General features: G+C 42.7%; 1 protein-coding gene across 5 annotated transcripts; it reads right to left on the reverse strand.

Annotated features, from left to right (window-relative positions):
* Window positions 1-408: 408 nt before the first annotated feature.
* On the reverse strand, window positions 409-21,094 carry LOC114316782 (nudix hydrolase 10). Of its 5 annotated transcripts, none has more exons than XM_082880266.1 (9): window positions 20,851-21,094; window positions 19,851-20,046; window positions 19,282-19,347; window positions 3,059-3,196; window positions 2,814-2,891; window positions 2,684-2,734; window positions 2,556-2,590; window positions 1,884-1,992; window positions 409-807 (listed from the first exon to the last, which is right to left on the reverse strand). In XM_082880266.1, exons 2-9 carry the CDS (start codon window positions 20,007-20,009, stop codon window positions 619-621), a joined length of 825 nt encoding a protein of 274 aa, XP_082736392.1. In that variant the 5' UTR covers window positions 20,010-20,046; window positions 20,851-21,094; the 3' UTR covers window positions 409-618. The 5 variants fall into 5 exon arrangements, with proteins under 5 accessions (XP_082736392.1, XP_082736393.1, XP_082736394.1 ...); XM_082880267.1 differs by having other exon boundaries at window positions 20,671-20,859; XM_082880268.1 differs by lacking the exon at window positions 20,851-21,094 and adding an exon at window positions 20,619-20,744.
* Between the last annotated feature and the right edge of the window lie 5,429 nt (window positions 21,095-26,523).

The following is a 26,523-nucleotide window of genomic DNA, read 5'->3' on the forward strand; positions in this document are numbered from 1 at the left end:
AGTTGCCACTAATTCTGAAAGCTGATAGGAAATAGATCCTAAACAATATATATTAAGTTATCTAACACACTCCCATACGTGGAGATCTTAACATCCATATGGAGAAGAAAGAATGCAAACATAAAGACTTAAACCTCCTCCAACTTAAGCTCTAATACCATGTCAGATTAACTATTGTCTCAACAGTCTTAAGTTGTTAGGAAATAGATTCAATAATGTATATCAAGCTATCTAACAATGTAAACATCAGAACATGATGCTATGGTGTTTATGTCAGTACAAAAAATTCCCATAGTAAGGCAACAACTTCTTAAATAAAACATACTCCGGTATGGCCCCAGTGGCTCAAACTAATATTCTCTCAGGCTCTCTAGCAAGAAGAGATGTGATGTAAACAAACAGCAATCATAACATTAATTCTCCATCATTAATATTAGAGCAAAAGGGGTCCCCTACAGACAACCGAGCGGCTCAGGTTACATTTCCCAATAAAGAGACTTGAACTCATCAAGAAAATATAGAGAGAAACAAAAGTAATTTCCATTGACATGTCAAATAAAATAAAGTTACATAGAAAATGATACAGCCTTCAACTCTAAGTTGAATGAATGTGGAATTTCACTGGTTCAGATCATGGTTGTTCAAATAAATGTAAGTTACTTGATCATCAAAAGATGATGTCATTGGCAGTGGTGAAAATCCAACGTACTCTCTGTCTACCTTTGCTAAACATATTTCAGAAATGTACTTGAAAAGACCGTGTTTCTGAGTAATGGGTTGGGCTGCATATTCCTCGAATGGCATCCACTATGAAGAGAAGTGACGATGATTCAAAAAAGGCACAAAAAATCATTAATTATTGCACAAATTGTTCAAACAAAATATTTCCATACTATATCTTAGACATTTAGGCCAAGTTTGGGAAGTCTCAAAAAAGGCAAAAAGTCAAAAAGTTACTCAAAAAGTTAAAAAGTTATCACTATTCACCAAAAGTCAACAATTACGGCTGCACAACTCCCAATTCTAATTTTCCTCTACAAACCAATTTTTACAATTTTTTATTACACATTTTTCTATAAAAAGTCAAAAAGTTAACCCAAACATTTATATTTTCAACCTCTAACTTTTTAGTCTAAAAAGACAAAAAGTACACTTATTTAAGACACTCCAAACAACTCCTTAATTGCAGACTGCAAGAAGAAAACAAGCAACATCACCTACCTATAACATATGTGCAAGGGCACAGGAGGACGGTAGTGGCTGACCCAAATAAAATTAGTTAGCATGTCATATTAGTGTACATGGATCATTCTGAATATTTCAAATATTACTCTCTTTTTGTTGCAAGGAAAATTCCCCGGCGAACCTAAACAACCAAGAGAGAAGGTACATTTTGTTAGGGAATTAGGGAGCCCACAAACGCACAATAATACTGGCCCAATTCATCAGGGATAAATTCTAGAGCCCACATGCTTAACATTAGGGCCCAACATACATTATTTGAAACTCATACTCACTTAAAAGCTTAAACCTATAAGTAGAGAGTCATCTAATGTATATTAAGACCTATCTCCTGTGGAGAGTCATCTAATGTATATTAAGACCTATCTCCTTTTATTCTTTATCCGATGTGAGACTCTACCTTCACATATGCTCCAACACATTTATGGGCCATTTAGTGTGAAGACCACAGATAGCAGACCCTAAATGTTGTTTCCTTGTGTTACTGATTCTTTCAACATACTCAGTTTATTACACTGTATAAGTGAAGTTAAGACTAATTTCAGGACGAGAAGCAAAGAAGAAAACTAATGCAAAAGATAAAAGAGTGTAAGAAACTGTCTCTGCAAATATTGGCTAATCTGTTGTCTTAAGTAAATTACCTGGGCTGCCTCAATCTCTAATTCTTGCTTCTGAATGTCGAAGGATAGTGGACTCAGAATGCAGAGGAAGGATAAATCTGACTTCTCAAAGAATACCTTGTGAAATTGCCTGTAAATCAAAGCAATAAACATGTGGAAACACCACTAAGGCATCAAAATTCTTGTTCATTAACAACATGACTTGCTTCATCAGGTCTTGCTTGTCTCACCACATAATATGAGAAGCATCAGAATCTTTAAGTTTACCTATTAGGTCCAGCGTTCTACAAATTCAGCTTTGTGCAATGGAATCCATTAATTAGTGAGGCTTGGCCATGTGGTGTAACTAAAGTTATTAACTTGGACAAAGCTGAACGGCAAAATAGGATTTATGTAACCAACCTCAAATGGTCGGATGAGGCATTTTGAAATTGAGTGGAGTTGAACACTGTTCATCCAAACTACAACAAAAAAAATGGCAAGATTAAAAAAATTTCTGAAGATCTTCCATCTTCTTGAAATATTTGTCTGCTGACAACTGAATCCACATGAATTTAAGCAAATTTTATTTGGGAACCCTATTGATTTCATTGGCTATGAACGTTCATGACACACTGCCCAATTTCGATACTATGATTATGGCTTAATTGTGACTTGTGAGGAAAGAACTTCGAGATTATGCCACATACACACCTAAAAGCTAGTATTTCCACAAACTCTGTGTCAATCTGAAATAGTACAACCCGTCAGTCTCAGAAGGATCAGTGGCACAGTTAGGTAAAAAGGGAAGAATGAAAAACATCATCAGTTTCATCACATACATTTGTTTCTTCTTTTACTTCTCTCACTGCTGCTGCAAAGATATCCTCACCCTGTGGATTAAATAGATCAATTAATCGTTGAAGAAATTTGCAATTTAACCTTGCAAATGAACTTCGTTCAGGTGTGTACCTCATCCACTACTCCTGTCGGGATCTTCCAAATACCTTTGCCTTGTAATCTTCCACTCTTTTCCTGGACCACAAGCAACTACCAACCACTTTCCAGGTTCAAAATTACAAACACAACAAAACGATGGCAACAAATTTAAAGCAAATTACAAAAACTACAACGTTTTTACATTATGCTCACCAGAGGATCAATTGCAGTATAAAAAGATGAGCAGCAGGGAATTCAAAGCAAAACAATGGCAATACCTCTCTTTTGTCATTCATGACAATAGCACCAACACCTACTCGGTGTGTAGCATTTGCAGGGACAGTACTAGCTGCTTCAGGAATCCAGTATACGAGCATCAGGTAATGAGGCTCAGCATGGTGGTACCGAAACCCCTCCTGCTCCAACAGAACCGTTTACCAAACAAAACTCAATACACAAAACAAAATAAAATACCCATCAAATGTCAAACCATGATATAGAGCATAATCACTGTATCTGAAGTCTGTTCAACACCAATTTCCTTCCGTTCTCCAAGAATAAATGGTATAACCCGGACTAATTTCTTCTTGTTAGGTTCGTGAAAAGACATGGGTTCAGGTTTGAGCAACAGCACTATAGCACCATATCTTAAGTCTGTCCAAACATCAATTTCCCAGGATTCTCAGATTATTAGTTCTATAACCATCTAGTCCAGTCCAAGAAAAGTTGGTGTACGGGGAGATATACGTCGCTGTCCGTATTCCTTTCGTCCAAGCTCCGTGTCTATCCGATCAACCTGAAAACACAACGGCGGTGAGCTACCCGGTGGTGTGTTGCCGGAAAACCCCTCCGACGGTCAAGTTAGCACACTCAAAGAGAGAGAAGCTGAATGAATGTTAAGTTTCTCTCACCAATTGATGTTCCATCCTCAGCATGGGGGGCGCAGTCATACTTATATACTCTCTGCGCTCACCTCTGCACCCACTCGTCTATTGACACGTGGAGCTGTTCTCCCATCTGTCAACGCAAATCCAGCTAAACACCACCTAATTAAACCGCTAGACAACATTAGCGGAAATGGGGCAGCCCGATGGCATCACCTCGGCCTCCTACGACCGTGCTATGTAACGAGTCCGACGGCGCCACTCGCCGAGCTCCATCACAACCGAGCTCAGTAACATTCCGGTACGACTGAGCTCCAAACAGATTAAGCCGGTATTCAGAAGACCTTTCCCGCCGAGCTAAATGTGCGAACAACGAAACCCAGGTTGGTCGACAATCACCTCGGCCAAGTTAGCTCGGCCCAAACTTGGGAGCTGGGACTCGACCGAGCAAACCAAATCTGGACAGGCCCAAGTTAGTTCAGCCCAAACATGGGACCTGGGCCTCGACCAATCAAACCAACTGTGGAAAAGCCCACGTTAGCCCTGCCCAAACACGCTCGGACCTCTCTCTGCCCGGCTTCTACTACGGCCCTAAGCCAGATTATAAATTTCCCTCTCAATTGTCCCTTAATTCCGTCCGCGCAAGCGTGACTGGGATTACATGATCCGACCGGGGTCGATTCTCAGCCCGACTTAAATCCGCAAGACGTTGACCGAGCTAACCCCCATGCTCGGTTTCTTGACTTGCTCGATCGACGCCTCAGCTCGCCATCCTGTCTCTTCAGTACTAACGCCGCCGTCATCATGGACATGCGTCCTTTGCTCATTGGTCTTGAGCAGCCAACCCCCCTGCCTCTTCATTTTTCGAATTTTTTGGCACTTCTTTTCCTCCTATAAGTACGTCGTTTGCCCCTTCCTCTTTCTTCCTTATTGCTCATCCTCCTCCTCAGACAACCCAAAGACTCGAACCTACAGTGTAACCTCCTCTTTCGAACATTATCTTTGCCCACATCACAACATCCATTAGGTGGACTCGGCTTCGCAATTGAAGCTCAGGAGTATTTCTGCGCTTGAGGATCCGATTCTCTCCTCCAAACCTGTAAGTTCTTCGAATCTCTTCATTTGATACTCGTGTTTTCTAGGCCTGTGATAGCAGTAGGTTTTAGGATGTAGCCCTCCAAAAACCATCTCTGCCCCTTCTCCCTCAAATGTTCTTCATCTTCTTTGATGAGCACGCGAGGATCTAGGGCAGACCGGGCTCCTGGACCTCATTTGATCCCAAAAAATAATAGAATTGAGCAAGTTGGAAGTTTGTGAGATGAGTGGGAATCTAACAGAACGCTAGCCCGCTCGACCGGGCTAACATCTAGTCCGCTCGAGCGGCCAAGCTTCTGGGTGCACAGTAATAATCGAGGTACTGTTGCACTTCTTGTGTCCGAGCTAAAACCGAGCTCATTTGCGCAACCGCGCTACCACTTACACTTGGCTTTTACTGCAAAGTCCTAGGGGACCAGAAACCAACACTGAGGCTCTCAAAGGCCGAGCAGCCATCAAACAAAAGTTTGCCAAACCAACACAACCGTGCTAAAACCAGCCGGCTTCACATGGGCCGTTATCGCTTCCTTGTTGACACACCGGTCGCACTAGCCGCGTTTCGGGAAGAATACGGTGTCCCCGCAGACGTACATCTCGAGCTCGGTGCCGAGGACACAACCCCTTGGGGCAGGCTGGACCAATGCCCTTTCGCCGTGCTTTCCATAATCGAAGGCGGCCTTCGCTTCTCGATTAATCCTCTAATGTGCGAGTTCCTGAGGCGCACCGGGCTAACACCAACACAAGTTTCAACCAACACCTACAGAATAATAAACGGGATAGCCGAGCTAAACAACCGGCTGGGCCTGAACCTAGGATTAGCCGAGATTCTATGCCAGTACACCCTCGGGCATACAGGCGATGGACTCAACTACTACTTAAAGATTAGGCCGGGCAAGGAGAAAATTGTGACCGGCACCCAAGATAAAGATATGCACGACGATGACTTTTTCTGGGTGTTTGGAAATTATGAAACAGCCGACGTGCCCGGATGGTACATTAGCAAGAACTTCGGTTTGACATGTAAGCCGTGCTCACTGCCCGGTCAACCCATTTTCCTTCACTGTTCTGTACTAATGACTTTTCTTCTTTCCCACTTTGCAGCTATCGAAGCCTTGCAAGCAAACTACTACAACCCCAAGGAGAAGATTGTGACCGGCACCCTAGATAAAGATATGCACGACGATGACTTTTTCTGGGTGTTTGGAAATTACGAAACAGCTGACGTGCCCGGCTGGTACATAAGCAAGAACTTCGGTTCGACATGTAAGTCGTGCTCACTGCCCGGTCAACCCATTTTCCTTCACTGTTCTGCACTAATGTCTTTTCTTCTGTTAGAATTTACCATCACCTACCACCACTACCACCTCACCTACTCCACTAAACCTAACCCACTACACCACTACCACCTCACCTACTCCACTAAACCTAACCCACTACACCACTATCACCATCCACTACACCTACATCTATATAAGGAACCATTTGTAATAGACAGTATACAACAACACATATCAATCAATTCATCAATCAATAATATTTCAATTTTCACATGGTATCAGAGCAGGTTTAGAACCTAATATTTTCGCTTCACCGGCGGGCGGCAACCTCACCCTAGCCGTCCGCCGGATCTCAACCTATTCCGTTTATTTTCTACACATACCTTCACTTCCATTCCACCGTCTCCGTACAGAAGCTCCGCCGCCTCAACACCCTCATTTTCGTTTTGGCTACCAATGCCATAGTCGCTGTGTATTCATTGTTCGAAATGGGAGCTTCTGTTTGGGAGATTTCCAGAGGCGTCACTTTGCTCCCTGAGATCCTTCAGTTCTGGTTCGACTACGGCCATGATCAGGTTTTCGCGTACCTGTTACTGTCGGCGAGCTCAGCGGGGACGGAGTTTGCTCGGACGCTGAAGGCGGGGGACACGTGTACGGCCAGCAACGCGTTTTGCGTACAGTCCGACATAACCATCGCCTTGGGATACGCCGCCTTTCTGTTTTGGGGACTTTCCTCGCTGCTTTCGGGATTTCGGGTCGTCTGTTTCATTATCAACGGAACTCTCTTCATCCTCTCCGCTTGGCAAATGTTCAATAATTTTGGTACTGATGGTGGGCCTGCAGCAAAGGAATTAGCTCCCAAGTTAGCTGTTCTCCAGAAATTTCTGACGTCTAAGTTGGGGGAAAGTGCGTTGAAGATTGATGTTAGGCATTTTGTTGCAGCCTCTATTTTTCTAAAAGGGTTTGGTGGCTTTCTTTTTTTATATTTGCCAGTTCCCTTGGTGCTTACCTTCTCCGCACACTCATGTTTCCCACTCACCTTTCTTTTCCTTTTTTTTATTCTTTTCCTCCCTCTTTTGAAAAGCCCACGACAAACAAATTGATTTGCACATGTATCTCCACTCTCTTTTTTATTATTATTCTTATTTTTTATCTCTCTCCTATTTCTTTACTTTACTCCCTCTACTTTCCTATTTCTTTTTTATTTTTTATTCTTTTACCCCTCACACACTTCTCTTCTTTTTTATTTTCTTTTATATTTTATTTTCTTCCCCCTTCCTCTCTGTTTATGTCAGTGCGCTCCATAGCCTTCTCTCCGCAGAACATGGATATGAGTAAACACAAAACACACCCCCAAAAAAAAAAAAAAAAAAAAAACGAAGAAGAAGAACTACACACCAAACTCATTTTATTCATGTCGGGGCTCACCCCGCTCACCATTTTACACCAAAAAAAAAAAAAAAAACAAACAAAACAACCACACCCACAGCGGGATTTTTTCTTCTCTACTCTACTGCAGGTCTCTTCTTCTTGCTTTTCTCTTGGGTATCCCTTACCGGCGCTGCCTCCATACTTCCCACGCCGCCGAGCACGTTCACTCCCCCCTGCTCCTCCACTGCCGCATATGGCGGACCTCCAAATCGGAACTTCACGGAAGCCTTCCGCTTCAGCTCCTTATTTTCCGCCTTCAGCACACTTATCTCTGCTCGCGCATCCTTATACATGCGTTGGAGTAGAGCCAGCTGGGAGTTTAACTGTTGCACCTCATTTGTCCTGCTCTGCAGCCGGTGCGACAAGTTTGTGACCGCAGTCATGGTTTCCACACATGACTTCAGAGTATACTGATTGGCCTCAATATCAGTTTGCACCGCCATTTTTTGCTCCACCGACCGCATCGGAAAGTTCAAAGGAGCAAACACAGAGGTGTTTGGTTGAGGTTCACTGGCCACCGCACCAGTTCTCTCTCTTGTTGACTCATTGAGGTCGGGAAAGAGAGTGGGTAGACCACGGGATGAAGAGGCCATATTCTGGGTAGCTGAACGGGAAGAAGAGGCCATGTTTTTTGGGTTGCTGAGTGTTTCCGAGAAGGGTTGGATACAGAGTATTTACAGATTGTTTCAGAATAACAAGTTCAGAGGTTTCAGTCTGGTTTGGTTTCCTCCGCCTCCGCATTGGTTTATATTGACACTGACGACGCGGCCGACACGGCGCTCTGTCGCTCACGTGCCTCGCCGCGTCCCCGGCTCACCTTTTGATGGCTCGACGCTTTCTGTCGGGCACGACTTTTGATGAAGTGGGCGCGCCTTTTGAGGGCGCAACTTTTGATGGCACGCCTTTTTATGGATTGGGCACGCATTTTGATGGCACGTCTTTTTATGGATTGGGCACGCTTTTTGATGGCACGCCTTTTGACAAAATTGGGCACACCTTTTGAGGGTGCGACTTTTTAAGGGTCCGACAAGACTCTGTAAACTGTCCCGACATTGATTCCAGTTAGTTTCTACAAGGGTCCGACAAGACTCTGTAAACTGTCCCGACATTGATTCCGGTTAGTTTCTACAAGGGTCCAGCAAGACTCCGTAAACTGTCACAACAACTGTCACAACATCGTCTGCTACAACGGTCCGACATGACCCCATAAACTGTCTTCTACAACGGTCCGACATGACCCCATAAACTGTCTTCTACATCGGTCTGACACCACCATACAGTGTCATCTACAACGTTATGACACCACCATACAGTGTCCTCTACAACGTTATGACACCACCATCCAGTGTCTTCCCCAATGGTCTGACACGACCATACAGTGTCTCCTATCCTCTTTTATTTTTATGTATTTTCTTGTTTTGTTACTCTCTCCAAACTCAAGTTGATTAGTTTCTATCCTCCTTGAGTTTGCGGGGGCTGTTAGAATTTACCATCACCTACCACCACTACCACCTCACCTACTCCACTAAACCTAACCCACTACACCACTACCACCTCACCTACTCCACTAAACCTAACCCACTACACCACTACCACCATCCACTACACCTACATCTATATAAGGAACCATTTGTAATAGACAGTATACAACAACACATATCAATCAATTCATCAATCAATAATATTTCAATTTTCACATCTTCTTTCCCACTTTGCAGCTATCGAAGCCTTGCAAGCAAACTACTACAACCCCAATGAGGCTGCCATCAGAACCGTACTGCGGTATCATAACTGGGATTGCCACAAACTTCTCGGCTACGTACCGAGCTTCAGGTACACAACTCCCCGCCAGAGTAGGGTTCCAAACTTTCTCCGAGCACCGTCTCTACCACCCGATCTAACACTACCGAACGTGCCCTTTATCCTGCTAACCGAAGAAGAAAAGATGGCCAAGCGGAGCCGCATCAAGAACCTCATCACCGCCACATCCGCCGAGCTGCCGAGCGTCCCCCCTCGCACCTCAATAGTCGGACAATCATCCGAGACCGTCATCGCCTTGAGGTCAACCACTTCAGCGTAGGCCAGCAAGGAAGGCCGCCGAGCAGGCAAAAGGCCTCAATCTGCTGACCCAAATACCGAGCTTGTGGCCGAGTTGAGCACCGAGCAACCCGCGGAGGGATCTGAACCAACTCCGCCATGGCACCCGCAGTTGAAGCACCAGGGAAAAGAGATCCCGGCCAACGCCTCTGTGAAAGGCGACAAATAACACCTTCTGGCTTTTGACCTGACAAAAGCACTACTTTTGTCGTGCGACGTAGCCGACAACGAGCATGTTCCCAACACCCGGTTTGTCAAGTCCTCGGTTAAATCTATGACTAGGGTAAGAGCTCTGTACATCTATTCATATTTGTGAAGTGTTTCCACGGTTACTCTTCTTATTTCATCTCTAACACGTCCTCTTACAGGCTATCCAGAAGTAGCATCTCGTGATGGACCGAATTCACAAGCTCCGGCAAAAGGTGACCGATGCCAACAACCAGGCCAAGAATCTTGAAACCGAGCTGGGGAGGTCTAAGGCTTCACTTGAAATGGCCAATGCTGACAATGCAAAACTCCTCGGCCAACTTGGCCGGGCCAAGCAAGAAAGGGAAGAGCTGAAAGCCCAACTCACGGCCGAAAAAGAAGGAAGGAAGGCTACCGTGGATGAGGCCAACAATCTCGGTTTCCAGGAGGCCGAGGATAACTACACCAAGCAGGTCGAAGCCACCAAGGACATTTATTTCAAGTCCGGTTGGAAGGCCGCTTGCGAAAAACTCGGCCAAGGATCGGAGACCAAGGATTTGCTTATCCTCCCCCAGCCTTCCTGCCGGTCTACCTAATTCCTTATGCCAATGAAGTCTTCAACGCCTTGCAAGAGGAGGCGGACAAAGAAGCCGCGGAAGAGAGTAGTCAACCGGAGCTCGGCGAGAAAGAGAAGGTTGTTATGGTTGACCTAGAGGTCGCAACAGAAGGAACCGGTGACGAGTTTGTCGATTTCTCCCCGCTAGCTTAGTTTAGGCTTGTCTCTTTTGATTTTTGTTTGAATTTTTGTAACCGGGCTACAAGCCCCACCATACGTATCAAATTTTCCCATTAATGAAAAGTTGTCATTTCGCACATACTTTTGCAATGTCTGCTGTAGTTTTCTTTTTAACCGTGCTATTCTTCATAGAGCCGAGAAGATTATCTTGGTCACAAAAAACAAAGTCTTGTCAGCGCTACATAAACAAAGTCATTCATGCAAATAGCCGGGATAAACTCTCTGGGGTTGAGAAAATCATCAACCCTTTTAGCCGAGGTAAATCATCTCGGTTAGAGCCTTAGAGTTGGGCAAATCACCAACTCCTTTAGCCGGTGTAAATCATCTCGGCTAAAACCCTTGGGCAAATCACCAACTCTTGCAACCGGGTTAAATTATCTCGGCTAAGACACTTGAGTTGGACATGTCACCAACTCTTGCGGCCGGGGTAAATCATCTCGGCTAGAGCCTTGGAGTTGGGCAAATCACCAACTCCTTTAGCCAGTGTAAATCATCTCGGCTAAACACTTGAGTATGCCCCTCAGTCACTATATTACTTCGAACACAGCAAACCTCTTCAGCAAAGATAATTCACTTTCATTACATTGGCAAAAAGAGTATTACATTCGGAAGTGTAGGGAAAACAAGTCCTTTCACAAAAAATTACATAAGAATGGTAAATACTAAAAATAGTACAATTTGAGATTGGCCGCATTCCATGGCCGGGGTACGCCTCTACCATCCAAATCTTCTAAGTGGTATGCCCCCTTGCCCGCCAGACCGGTTATCTTGTAAGGCCCTTCCCAGTTTGCCCCTAGCTTGCCTTCGCCCGGCACCAGTGTATTGCTCATCTATAAAGCACGGACACGGACATGGATACGGACACGTGATACGGCAACTTTCAAAAAATGGGGACACGGACCTGGCAGGGGACACAGCAAATTTTTTAATTTTTTTTTATAAATATTTTTATTTTAATACATCAATGATTTTATTTATTTTTAAAATAATGTGTGCTTATTAATTATTTTATTTTATTTTATATTATATGTGTGTTTTTTTTTATTAATATATATAAATATATAAGATACAAAATATGTTTTTTTTTATTAATGCATATATATTGTAAGTATTATATCTTATATATATTATAAGGATTATATCTTATATATATATTATAAGAATATCTGTTATATAAGGATTATATCTTACATATATATATTTTAAGAATATCTGTTTATATATATATTATAAGAATATCTGTTATAAGGATTATATCTTATATATATATATATATATATTATAAGAATATCTCATATATACAGATGTATAAGATATGACTGACGAAAAGGCGAGAGAGAGAGACAGACAGAGAAGGCGAGAGACGCGATCTGGTCGGAGACGTGATCGAGTGAGAGACGCGACTGGATGGAGGTCATCGTCTGGTTCGAAGGTCATCGTCGACTGGTTCGAAGGTTCGACGCGATCTGGTTCGAAGGTTCGACGCGATCTGGTTCGACGAAGAGACGCGACTGGATCGAGTGAGAGACGCGATCTGGTTCGACTGGTTCGAAGGTCATCGTCTTCTCTTCCGTTCGAAGGACAAGCTGACCAGGTTTCCTTTCTCTTCTCCTTTACTCTTCTTCTTTTCCGTTTGTGTCCAGATTTAGACACGCGCGTCCAGATTTGGTGGACACGCGTGTCCCCGCCGTGTCTCCGCCGTGTCCCCTGCAAAAAAGTAATTAAATTAAAAGGACACACCAACTGGCGTGTCCCGTACGTATCCCCGGCGTGTCCCCGTGTCCCCGGCGTGTCCCCGTGTTCGACACCGCCACGGCATCAAATTTGACGTGTCCATGCTTCATAGTTGCCCATGACCTTTCTTAAAACCCAGTTGCCCACTTTAAACAATCTGGGGTGCACTGTTTTGTTGTATTTCCTGGACAATTCTTGTTGGTATGCGGCCACGTAGATCAAAGTTTTTTCTCGGCGCTCGTCAGCTTGGTCCAATTCCAGGGCGACTGCTTCAGAGTTCAATTCGGGCTCAAAATTTTCACTCCGGATGGTGGGCATGCCGATTTCCAATGGGATGACTGCCTCCATGCCATATGCCAAGGCAAAAGGAGTTTTCCCGGTCGAACATCTCGGGGTTGTCCGATATGCCTAGAGGACACTAGGGAGCTCTTCGGCCCATTTGCCTTCGGCCTTCTCCAACCTCTTCCTCAACCGATCTAAAATGGTCTTGTTCGAAGCTTCAGCTTGCCCGTTAGACTGTGGGTAAGCCGAAGTGGAGTTGTAGAATTCGATCTTTAATTCCTCACAAAATCCTCTAAATAAACGCCCATCAAATTAGGTGCCATTATCAGAAATCAGAATCTTAGGGACGCCAAACCGCGTTATCACATTCTGGCAGACAAACCGTTTGACGTCTTTCTCCTTGATAGTCACTAAGGGCTCAACTTCAACCCATTTGGTGAAGTAATCCGTAGCCGCAATGAAGAACTTCCGGTTGCCTGGTGCCGTTGGGAGTGGTCCCACTATGTCCAGCCCCCACATCACAAAAGGCCAAGGGCTTGTGAGGGGAAGAAGTTCTCTGGCCGGCTGGTGAATTTGGTGGGCGAACTTCTGGCACTTCTCACATTTTCTAACATATTTTTAAGCATCCGCTTGCATGCATGGCCACCAATATCCTTGCGAAATAGCTCGGTAGGCCAAAGATCTTCCCCCGATGTAACTTCCGCATAAGCCTTCATGAATCTCGTACAGGAAGGCTTCCACGCTGTCTGGATGTACGCACTTGAGATATGGGCCGGTAAACGACTTCTTGTATAAAGTGCCAGAAGGAAAGAGCCAAAACCGCTCTGACTTCACCCGGACTTTATGTGCTTCCTTTTTATCGGCTGGAAGCGTCCGTTCTTTCAGAAAAAGGATAATAGGGTCCATCCAAGAAGGGCCAAGCTCGGTGCAGAGTACTTCTGTCTGCTCGGATTCCTTAATACTAGGCCTCGAAAGAAACTTAATCAGGAGAGAACTGGGAGATGAACTGTCGACCATGGAAGCTAGACTAGCTAACTCATCTGCACGGCTGTTTTCTTCACGACCAATTTGTTGGACCCTTATTGCCTGGAATCGCTTGATGTGTTCTCTTACCAAAGCTTGGTACTTGGTCATTCTGTCATTTTTGACTTCATAGACCCCAGACACTTGGTTGACAACAAGTTGGGAGTCGCTGTAAACCATCAGCTCGGTTGTGCGCAACTGAAGTGCGCTCTTAAGCCCGGCCAGTAGCGCCTCGTACTCGGCCTCATTGTTTGACGCAGGGAATCCGAGTGTGATAGAGTGTTCGATGGTCAAGCCATCTGGCGATATCAAAACTATGCCCAGCCCGGCGCCGTGACGATTTGAAGCTTCATTAACAAAAGGTTTCCATATTTCACCGACAAAGAGTTTCCAACACTCTGAGGGGTCTTGGGAGGCTTGAAAATTGATGGGATCACAGTCGCTCGGCTGTTCAGTTTCAGGTTCGCTGCTATCTTTTTTGATGTCGGACAGGTCTTCATCCCCCCTCGGCGATGCGGCACCGGACCAAACAGGTTGGTCTATTATTCCCAAGTCCGCCGTCGCATTGCCGGGCTGCAGCACGATTCCGACTGGAGGTTCTATGGACGGGCGCACAAGTTCCGCGTCGCCAACATCGCCCTGTTGTGCAATTTCCGTTGAGCCGTCATTCACCTCGTCGGCTACCACGGTGAGATCCACCGGGCATACTTGGTGAATTCCAGGCGAGAATTCAGCAACAAAATCTACCAATGCTTGTGCTTTTATGACTGTTCAGGGTTGAAACTTGATGTCGAATTGTCCCAATTCGACCGCCCACTTCAGGATTCGACCGGAGAAATCCGCCCGCTCGAACAAGGCTTTGAGGGGGAATTCGGTCAACACGACGATTGTGTGAGCATGAAAGTAGTGCGCCAATTTCCTAGAGGCCATCATCAATGCCAAAGCAAGTTTTTACAGCGGCAAATACCTCGACTCTGTCGGTAGCAGGGTTTTGCTCACGTAAAAGATAGGGAAATGCTGGATACCTTCTGACCGGACAAGCACCGCACTAACTGCATGCTGAGAAATTGCCAGATAAAGGTAGAGTTCTTCGCCGGGCTTGGGTGTCACCAATAAGGGGGCAGAAGACAAATACGCCTTGAGCTCGGCCAAAGCCCTGTCACATTCCTCATCCCATGAAAACTTGGACTTCAAGGCTCGAAAGAAAGCGCGGCAGCAATCTGATGACCGGCTTATGAATCGGTTAAGCGCGGCGGCCATACCGGCCAGATGTTGCACGTCCTTTGCCGAGTTGGGCTGCTTCAATACTTGTATGGCTTTGATTTGTGTGGGGTCCGCCTCGATGTCTCGGTTTGTGACTAGGAAGCCCAGGAATTTCCCGAATCCCACGCCGAAGGCACACTTTGACGCATTCAGGCGTAGCTTGTACTGTTTAAGAATGGCGAACATCTCGGCTAGGTCGGATAAGTGGCCGGCCTGATGCCTGCTTTTGACCACCATGTCATCGATGTTAGCCTCCATCGTCCGGCCTAGCAGAGGAGCAAACATTTTGGTCACCATCCTTTGGAAAGTCGCCCCGGCGTTCTTCAAACTAAAAGGCATGACTCGATAGCAGAATAGTCCCCTTAGGGTGGTGAAAGAGGTTATCTCGCGGTCGGGGCCATGCATGGCGATCTGGTGATAACCGCGATAGGCATCCAAGAAACTGAGCCTGTTATGCCCGGCCGTAAGATCCACCAGCTGGTCTATTCTGGGCAGAGGAAAGCTATCTTTAGGGCAAGCTCGGTTGACAGTCTTGTAGTCAACGCAAACTCGCCACTCCCCATTCTTCTTGGGTACTACGACCGTGTTTGAAACCCCCCGAGGGTAATGCACTTCCTGGATAGCCCGTGCTTCTAACAGGTTCCTCACTTCCTCCGCGACTACCTCGGCGTGGTGAAGAGCCGATCTCCTCGCTCTTTGAATGACAGGGCGTGCATCCGGGAAAACATTGAGTTGGTGGCAAATAAAGCTTGGATTAACGCCAGGCATGTCGTACGGCGTCCATACGAAGACTTCGATATTCGTCATCAAGAATTCTATCATCTCGGTCCTTTCTTGGGCGGTCAGGCTTGACCCTAGCAGAAAGAACTTGTTTGGACTTTCGGCGTCAATCCGCACTTCCACCAACTCTTCAACAACCTTGTCCTCGGCCTTGGCGCCCACATCATCAAGGACACTCTGGTCTTCCGGTCCTTCAATCATTTGCACGAAGCCTTTGGCAGCTCGGCTCCTATTCACTGCCATGAAACATTGCTTCGACATGACTTGATCGCCCCAAATTTCCTCAACTTCCCCCATAGCCGAGGGGAACCTCATAACCTGGTGGCATGTGGACGCTACTGTCTGCATAGCATGAAGCCATCCCCCACCCAAGATCAAGTTATATGTGTACGGTACCTTCAATACCCAGAACTCCACCTGCTTGACCACGGATCCGGCTTTAACTGGTAAGATTATCTTTCCCATAGGCTACTCCGGTTATGAGTTGAAACCAACCAGTGGTGAGGTTGCCGGAGCCAAGTCTGTATCCCGGAGTTTGAGTTGCTTGAACGCATCGTAGTACATAATCTCAACCGAGCTTCCTTGGTCATTCAAGATGCGCTTGACATCGAAGTCTCTGATGCGGAGGGTGACTACTAGAGCGTCGTTGTGCGGCGTTTGAATGCGCTCTAGGTCCTTAGTTGAGAAACTAATCACATCTTTCTTCTCGGTCTTCTCCCTTTTGATCGCGGGCTGAACTGACAAAACTTCCCTCATGTGTTCTGCCTTTTTTATCATTCCTCAAAGCTCGCATACACGCGCCGGCTCCACTATGCCGTGAATCACATTGACCACTCCTTAAGGGGGCGCCTCTAAGTCATCTGAACCACTCGGATCAGCCGGGACAGGATGCGCGGCTCTAACGCCCCCATCGATGTAAAGGTCTAAGAGATCGATGTAAAGGTCTAAGAGACCGGCTGCGACTAACTCTTCTAAGTGTTGCTTCAAAGGCAAACAGTCCTCTGTCCAGTGTCCTCTCTCCCTATGATATGTGCAGCGGTACCGCGGATTTAAGCCCTTTTGCGCATTGCCTAACTTAGCAGGAAACCGGACGTAATCCTCGTCGCGGATTTCACTAAGTATGCGATAGATTGGAATCTTAAATACCGTGGTGATGCCTGTCCGAACGTTCAACCGTCTGTTAGCATCAGCTGCGTCATCGCGGGGATATTCTGCTTGGTCATTGCGGTGACCTCTACCCCGATTTCTATGATTTGGTCCACGGTCAGATTCCCCGGCGCGATCATTTGGACGGTTAGTCTCCTGTCCGACCGCGTGTACCTTACCAGCCATCCTTTTGTCTGTTGCCATCGGATTTATCTTCGCGGTGGATGCCGCCGCATCATCCTCTACTCGGAGGTGCTCATTGATGCGTTGCATTAGTTGGCCCATGGACATCAACTAGTTCATTGTAAGCGAGTCCCTCAGCTTATGCCCGACCGGGAGACCGTGCTTATATTGGGTGATTGCTAGGTTGATCGAACAATCTAGGATCTCGTTGAAGGTTTCCTAGTACCTAGAGTTGTATGCCTTGAGGGTGTCACTCAACTCCATCTTGACACTCAGAAGGCGGTCCACTTCCTTTGGCGTTTTTGTGTTGGTTTTGAAACAAGTCACGAATGCTTCCGCCAACTGTTGCCACCTCTCGATGCTCTCTTCTGGGAGTCTCTCAAACCATTTCAAGCCCAGTTCGCCCAAACTGGATGGGAAAATAAAGCACATCAGAGCATCATTACGCCTGTGTCCAACCATGACCTGTCGGAAGTGGCTTACATGCATGCACGGATCGCTTTTTCCGTCGTAAAGTGTAAACTTGGGCAGGTGAAAGCCTATTGGGAGCGGCGTGGTCTCTATTTCAAGGGAGAAGGGGGAGGCGTTCAGCCTCGCCAAGTCAGTGTCCAAAGGGACTGGTATGGCTAAACGGGGCGGCGGCATCATAACCTCCTCACTATGGTGGCCTCCGTAAGATAACCACTGGAGCACCAGCACCCTTTCAGCCTCCTGTCGACGAGCTCGCTCTTTCAAGACGTCCCTCAAGTCCTCTGAACGGACGGAGTAAGAATATCTCGACGTGGTCGACGGACGTGAGGGGTGGTAAGTACTATCTTGAGCGCTAGACTTTCACTGTGGTCTCCTACTCCAGCAACACCCTTCCCTTTGACCTGTCGTTTGAGAGCTTCCATCTCTGCCGCCATTCTCTGGATGACGATGTCTTGGTTTCTTAACTTGTGCTCCAGACGTCGAGCATGCGATTCTCTTCGCCGTCGATTTCCGTCTGGGCTCCGTGAGCGACCAAAACTTCTAGCGTGCTTATCTCATGCATCTCTCGGAAGTCCTCCTGGGGAGGTTTCCAGGTCCGCCATGTTCGGAACGGCTGGGAGTCCGTCTCTCCGTCTGGCTGACTCTGAGGTAACACCGTCAATGGAAAACAACGATATTTCGTCGTTGTTTGCCATGGAAAGCAATCAGATGAGCTTGGAGGACAAGGATGTGTCTGCAAAACTTCCCACAGACGGCGCCAATTATACGGGGAGATATACGTCGCTGTCCGTATTCCTTTCGTCCAAGCTCCGTGTCTATCCGATCAACTTGAAAACACAACGGCGGTGAGCTACCCGGTGGTGTGTTGCCGGAAAACCCCTCCGACGGTCAAGTTAGCACACTCAGAGAGAGAGAGAGAAGCTGAATGAATGTTAAGTTTCTCTCACCAATTGATGTTCCATCCTCAGCATGGGGGGCGCAGTCATGCTAGTATACTTTCTGCGCTCACCTCTGCACCCACTCGTCTATTGGCACGTGGAGCTGCTCTCCCATCTGTCAGCGCAAATCCAGCTAAACACCACCTAATCAAACCGCCAGACAACATTAGCGGGAATGGGACAGCTTGGCAGCATCACCTCAGCCTCCTACGATCGTGCTACGTAACGAGTCCGACGGCGCCACTCGCCGAGCTCCATCACAACCGAGCTCAGTAGCATTCCGGTACGACTGAGCTCCAGACAGATTAAGCCGGTATTCAGAAGACCTTTCCCCCAAGCTAAATGTACGAACAACGAAACCCGGGTTGGTCAACAATCACCTCAGCCAAGTTAGCTCAGCCCAAACTTGGGACCTGGGACTCGACCGAGAAAACCAAATCTGGATAGGCCCAAGTTAGTTCAGCCCAAACATGGGGCCTGGGCCTCGACCGATCAAACCAACTCTGGAAAAGCCCACGTTAGTCCGACCCAAACACGCTCAGACCTCTCTCTGCCCGGCTTCTACTACGGCCTAAAGCCAAATTATAAATCTCTCTCTCAGTTGGGTATAGGTTGAGTAAAAGTTTACACAGATCAACACAACAGCTAACAGTATCTGCTTTGGATACAAACATAAAACATGTATCAAATTGCATTCTGACAAAAACATACATCTCATTAAATCGCATATCTGATATGATGAACTTAATCTCAAGCTGATTAAGGGTTAGAGGGTGATGGATTATTTGGGTTGCTAGACTAGATTTCAGACAAGTAATGAGTAATTTACCCTCAATTTTAAGTGAGATGTCGAGGCCTACAGGTTAATGGAGTAAAGACTATATTCTAGACCAGTACTAACCCCTGACCAGTTACCTTAACTGCAGTTTCAACGAGATTTACAAGTCCAATGGGCAATTTAATCCAAACACCATTCTTGCCCTGTAAAATACAACAATCTAGCAAGTTAGTTCAAAACCAACAATTCAGGCTTCTGTATTTCATACTAATACAAATTATTTGACCACATGAAAATCAAAACTTTTTGGCATGGCTTATTAGGGAGAAACCCTCCACGACTAAGTTTTGTCTCATGGGGACCAATATAGCCTTTGTTTGGATATGCTCCTCTTATGTTTCAAATCAGGTTTTAAAGAGTCATGAAGCCAGTTGGCGCAAGAAAAATCTTTTATGGTTTTAGAAACGTATCTACAGCTGCAACTGTTTCCCTCAATGAAAAGACCAGATCCTGTAATTTTATTTTATTTTAATTTTTTTATCACAGATATGTAATAGCAATTAACAAACAATTCGAGTAAACTTGTTATATTTTCATATCCCTTAAAAAAATTCACCTGTTATTACTAATCAAACTGAAGTTAACAAAACGATTTCACATATTAAAGTAACAAAGCAAGCATCAATTCATTCTTAAGGAATATGACCTGTTGCTTCCACTGTGATATTGAAGCCCTGAGCAGAGAAAGAAAGGCCTTGGAATCCATAGGTTCCTTCATTTCCACTATGACACCTCCATGATCATCATTAACAGCAAAAAGTAATTCAACCTGTTGAACTCCATTTTCAGCAACCACTTGGTCCATTAAACCCGAGACTTATCTGATCGTAAATGAGCACCAGCTGAATAAACATGAAAAGCATGAGATCAGCGACACCAAAAATAAATATTTTTTTTCCTCTATTTGATTTTTCAACTTCCAATCATTCCAAAATCAACTCAACAAATTGAAGATTTATGAAAGACCCATAATATAAGGTTTCTAGCTTAAGCAAGCCCAGATTATGTAATTCTCTCGTCTTAGCTGAGCTAAAAATTTCAGTAGCATTTGAACTACCAGCAGATAAATAGGTAACTAAAGGCATAATTATAATAACTGTCCACCAGGTAAATGGTTTCTAATCTCAAAATTCCTGTATGAAGGCACAGTGAATTGGAAAAATCATTCAAATCACCATTGAAGTCCATCCATAAATTCACAATTAGCATGTTAAGCTTTCTCTTCTACACGTTTTTGTTATTTCTAAAATAAAAATTCATAAGAAGCAAATCTAACAAAAATTATCAAATCACCGTTGAAGTCCATCCATAACTTCACAATATTAGCATATGATAAGCTTTCTCTTCTGTACATTTTTGTTATTTCTTAAAAAACTAATCTAACATAAAAATAAAATAAAAAATAAAAACTCACAGATTGGCTTGAAATTGCAATTAATCAGAAAAATGTCAGATAGAATCAAAACCTAAAACATGAATCCATTAGAAACTTCGTCGATCAATGGAAAGTCCCTCCGTTTGTTTTGCCAAAAAAAATGTAAAAATGGGGAAAACACATCACTTGCAAATGCAAATTTAAACTTTCTCGAGAAAATTGAAGGCAGTATGAAAATATTTTCAATCAAAACAAACAAATGTGAGTATACCTTTTCGTTGGTAATTCGCTGACTTCAAGCTAAGTATAACTACCACTGCCAGTGATGGATTGAGATATATATAGAGTCATAATGTGTGGACAAAACTAATCTGCGCCGAGTGTGTCACGATGCGCACCAGCTAATGAGCGCACTTGGCGCGTCATTTGGGTCACACTCTCACACTTGCGCGTCATTTGGGTCACACTCTCACAGTTAAGCCGCCCTCAGTGAAAAAAATTATTAGTTGGTTCAGATCGCACGTTACGTTAGATCAATCACAAATCATCTAATCCAAATTATGGGTTTTAGGGTGGGGCGCGGGTCAATTGTAGTCACGAAACTTTCAATTTATCATCTGTTTGTCAGATTAACGGATTTGAAAAAATTAATCCGCATCCGTCTGCCAATTCGGCGGATGTAAATTGAGCAGATTGGCGGTTTGACAGATGGATGCGAATCGGTTTGGCGATTTAAATTTTTATAAATTTTTAACGTAATTCAACTTGTACACTTCTTTAAAAAATAAATAAATAAATAAATAAATATTACAGCCAATGACTTAAAAAAATATTACAATCACTGCATGCCTCATCCAAGAAAGTTTGAAACTTTAGAATATCACAATCACTGCATGTCTCATCCACATAAAATATTACAATCTGTGATTCTTAAAATATAAAAACAATTCAAACCACCAAAACTATTAACAGAGCAGTATAGATTGTATGTCTCTATATTGTTATATCTATATCTATTTTTTAAAACAAAAACCAACCAGCATTTATCATATTTTCTATTTATTATTTTTAGAGATAGATTTAAAAATCAAAAAATATAGATAAATAATACATTTATTTTTTTCAATTCAAAAAAAATATTTAAGTTGAAAAAAAAAATCAACAGAATATTTAAATTCTTTTTTAATTGAAAACATAAACAGAATATTTAAACAAACTGAAAACATAAAGTCTTATAAATTACTAGGGGTGTTTGCGATTTGGCAGTTCGATTGCAGCCAAAGAAATCTCAAATCTGTCATCCGTCCGCCAGATTGGCGGATTGGAGAAAATCAATCCGCAACTGTCCGCTCGTCATCACGCATTTGTCCAAAATGCGACAGATCGATTCGATTCGGTTCGGTTCAGTTCAGTTCGGTTCGATTTGATTCGATTTTAGCGGATCAGTATATCCGCTGCTCACCCCTAATGGGTTTCATTCACCTCTCCACCAACTACAATGAATGAAGAACACTACGTGACGCTATTGGTTAGTCCATCATGTGATTCGTTTCAATAAATCACAATGAATGAAGAGCATCACGCGTCGCTATTGGTTAGTCCGTTACGTGGTGCTCAATGCACATTATGATTGGTAAAGATATGAAATCCATAATTTTGTATTAATTAATCAAAAATATGAGAGAATGATGGTTTGTAATTGACTAGAGAGATATAGGGTTATTTTGGAAATATAGTTAAAAATAATTTGTTAGTCTTTTTTTTTTTTTTCAATATGTAAAGATGAAGGCCTTGTTTGGTTTGGCTTTAGGAAAAAGATTTTAGAGAAATTTTTTAGAAATTTTGTTTGGTTTGTAATTTGGGGTTTTTTTTTTTTTAAGGTCCCTCGTATTAAGATTTTATAGTATAAAGGACATCTAATATTTTCATAATGTCTAAGGTCTCTCAAGTTGATCCAGAGAAAATTCATGTCACAGAGAAAATTAGTCCAGAGAAATTCTGGGAAGAATTTCTCTCGACCAACCTAGAGAAAATTCAGTTCAAAAATCAGAGAATTTCTCTAGTTTCAACCCAGAGAAAATTCAGTTCAAATAAAAAAAAATTCAGTTCACAATTTGGAACCTGGAATGCTTAATTTGGAAACCCAGAGAAAATTCAGTTCAAATAAAAAAAAAAATCAGTTCACAATTTGGAACCTGGAATGCTTAATTTGGAACTCAGAGAATTTCTCTGGACCAACATTGCTATTGCTATTGCTTGTGGTGAACCCAACATAACTGCAATTGTTCCAGCACTTTTCCATATAATCGCTAATGCTTAAGTCCGAATTACCGTCGCGCTGGCTAACAGTATTTCCTTCAAACCTCGCTTGCTTTTGCATGAACGTATCTTTCCTGCTCCGGCACGAGGGAAGCCCGAAATGGCTCACACAACCATCATAACTACCCGATTGATACCCATAACAAAATAAATACAATGTAATAAAAAGATTACTACTATCAACAATATACCCCCCTGGCTCCAACTTCCACATCATGAACAAAGTATGTAAGATACTTTTCTTCTTTGTTTGATACTGGAAGAAGGTTGTGATGGAACGCAGAATTAGGACCATTCAACATAGGCATGCTCGGGAAATTTTGATATGACAAAAGCCCACTCGTCCAGTATCGCTGTCCATCCCGATAAATCACCAATTCACCTGAACTGATGAGCAGTTTGGGTTCCTCCCAGATCAGCTTAAAGGTTCCCGAAGCACAACATATGTTTGGATACTGATGATCAACAACAACATCAACAACAATTTGAAGAAGAAGAAGAAGCAGACGGGTACCCCGAAGAATCGTTCCAAAGTTGGGCCAACTATGGAAAGGCTCTGAAGCAAACTTCGGCGAGGCTGATGGACCGAGTCTTAACTCGGTCACTCGATTCGGCCGAGTTGAAAGTGAAGGCTCGGAGCAATAACGAGATAAAGAGGACTCTTACTTGGTAGGACCTCATGTGGTTCGGCATGGGTACTGTGATCGGTGCCGGAATCTTCGTCCTCACTGGACTTGAGGCCAAAACCGTTGTCGGACCAGCCGTCGTCTTGTCCTACGTGGTCTCCAGCGTCTCCGCCTTGCTTTCTGTTTTCAAATTGTAAAGCACAGTTCAGGGGAAGTGCTGCTCTACAGTAGAGGAGTAGAGACAAAGAGTCAAATTTCTCTGATATATGTTTAGGGACCTTAGACATAAAAAAATAATTTTGTGGATCTCTTCCATTACGAAAAGTGGGAGAGAGACCCTAGACTAATTTTCCCTTATAATTTTTTTCAAAAAATTTTCAAATTTACTTTCTCTCTCCTACACATCAATCAATCACTTTTTCTCTCTCATTTCTCCTCTCTCATTTTCAATCACTTTTCTCTCACATACATCTACTCAATTACAACAAAGGCCTCGTTTGGGAACAGGCTAATTTAGTAACTTTTTTGCTATTTGGCTAAAAAGGTAGGTAAAAAAAACTTATATGTTTGGGATAATTTTTTGGCTAATTACGAAAAGATATGCAAAAAGTAGAAAGAAAAGAGAATTTTTGACTTTTTGGTATGGGTTGTTGGCTTTTTGGCTAATTCAGTAACTTTTTTGGCTAATTGACTAAAATAGCCTCTTGCCAAATGAGGCCAAAATGTCAAATCATTCCAAACTCCAAAACTATTTTCAAAATATACAACCAAACAAACTACAAAAATTTCTAAACTCTCTTCCCAAAATATTTTTTGAAAATTTGTCTTCCAAAGTCAAACCAAACAAGGTCGAAGTGATTCAAAATAGATCAAAAGCTGAAAACTGATTTTTAATCATCTTTTCAAAATAGCCCATAGTCACGTAGTATCCCTTGATTAATCAATAATTTTTCATCAGAGAGACTGACCACAAGATTCATCCGTGTTTAAGGGCTCGTTTGAAAATTATTCAGTGTATTTGGTTTGAGTTTTCTGGATTAAATTTTTTGAAAACTGAATTTTTTGGTTTTCGTGTTTTTTTGTTTTTAGTGAATATTTTTTAAATTTTAAACATTTTTTTTTTTAGTTTTTTAGACGCACCTTACTTAGATGTATCTAAAAAGTAAAAAAATTGTGAAAAAATATTTTAAAAAATTAATAAATACATAAAAATATAAAAAAATATACTGAATTCTTGTATTTTTTTGTATTTTTGGTATTTAGTGAATTTTTAAAAGTTTTTTTTTACATTTTTTTTTTTACTTTTTAGGTGTATTTATGTTAGGTGTGCCTAAAAAGTAAAAAAATTACTTAAAATATTTAAAAAAATTACTAAAAACAAAAAAATACGGAAAATAAAAAAGTAAAATTTTCTGAAAAATATTTTTTGAAAAGTGGAAACAAATTTGGCTTTTTATAAATATATATATATATATATATATAGAGAGAGAGAGGGAATAAATTGGTAATTTGTAATAATTTTATAATTAAAATGTTTTTATTTCCAAACGTGGCCTATGGAGATGATGATCCAAACAAAAATCTTTGTATAGAATTTTCTTGCTAGTTAATTGTCTACGAATAAAGCTTGAGACCCCCAGTGGGGGTACTGGGGGTCCTCACTGATTGGTCCAAAAAAAATAATTTTTTTTTTTTTTTTTTTTTTTAAGTCTTTGGCCATTGGCAGCCCCCCACGTGGAGGTGGGGGTGCTAGGGGTCGCCCCCCACTGGGTCCCCAGCATTGCCGAATTGTCTACCATCCAAAATATCACGCTTTTTAAAGTTATGAAGTTTATTATGATTTTTTTAAATATATTAATTCAACAATTATAACGTGTCTAATTTATTATTTTTATTTTAAAATAATAATAATAAATATATCTTAAAAAATTGACCCTACATCCTTTCATCCAAGACCATAGCCACTTCAAGCATCCCAAAACATGGTGTGGTCCATCATAATAATACAGTCCAACTTTGAAATTATTCAAATCATAATTTAAACAATAAATTCAAAGTATACACCTCTTTGGCACAGTTTATAAATAGCTTAAATCAGCTTTTGACTTATAATAAATTATTTTGGAGTGTTTGGTTGAGCTTATGAGAGATAAATTATAATTTAAATTAATTAATTTTGAGCTAAAAGTTGTAAATTGCCTCAGAGGTGTTTTTTTCTTTTAGCTTATGTGCGCAGTTGGTTATGGAAGGGCGAAATGACTTAAATGCCCCTTCAAAAATTTAAGAATTACTAAAATGCCAATATATAAACTTGACAGTCAAACACTGTTCATGTTCGAAGAGAGAGAGAGAGCGTGAGAGGCGATTTCCGGCAATGATTTCAAGTTGTTCTCTCTCTCTCTTTCCGACGTTTGTTCATCGCTCTATTTTCTCTCTCTCTCTCTCTCTCTCTCTCCGGCATTGGTTCATCGCGAAGCCTTAGTTCGTCGCTCTCTTTGTCTCTATCTCTCTCTCTTTCTTTGGCGTTGGTTCATTGCCATCGCGATCTGAACTAACGCCGTTGTCGCGATTTACATTATTGTTGGTCTCTCTATCTCTGTGTGCCTTCGTCATCATCCCCCATCTCCCATCGCAATCAACCGTGCAAGGCGATCTCAAACCCTAGTGCCAGTTCGTCGCCACTGTGCTTGGCGAAGCCAGGGTTTTCAGTTTTAGTTTTTTTTCTATGTGTGTGTGTGTGTATGGAGGTTTTTAGTGTTTTTTTAATCAAAATAATAATAATAATAATTAAGCATTTTAGCCATGAATGAAAATAAATTTGATATTAATTGAAAAAATGAAAAAAATTGATACTAATTAATTTATAATGAAAAAATGAAATATATACTAATTGATGTACAATGAAAACATGGAAATAATAATCTATAATGAAAAAATGAAAATAAGCCATTAATTGACACTAATTAATTTATAATGAAAAATGAAATAATTTTATACTA

Source organism: Camellia sinensis, chromosome 7, assembly GCF_055761805.1.
Source record: "Camellia sinensis isolate YWXY chromosome 7, ASM5576180v1, whole genome shotgun sequence".
Lineage (NCBI taxonomy): Eukaryota > Viridiplantae > Streptophyta > Magnoliopsida > Ericales > Theaceae > Camellia > Camellia sinensis.

What these genes read in the sequence shown, in the direction of transcription:
- LOC114316782 (XM_082880266.1), bottom strand. Translation starts at nt 20,009, where the DNA reads ATGGACCAAGTGGTTGCTGAAAATGGAGTTCAACAGGTTGAATTACTT. An exon ending in TCGTTGAAACTGCAGTTAAG is followed by an intron (nt 3,197 to 19,281) that starts GTAACTGGTCAG and finishes CTGTTGGAGCAG; the next exon opens with GAGGGGTTTCGGTACCACCA. An exon ending in CGACAGGAGTAGTGGATGAG is followed by an intron (nt 2,735 to 2,813) that starts GTACACACCTGA and finishes TTTAATCCACAG; the next exon opens with GGTGAGGATATCTTTGCAGC.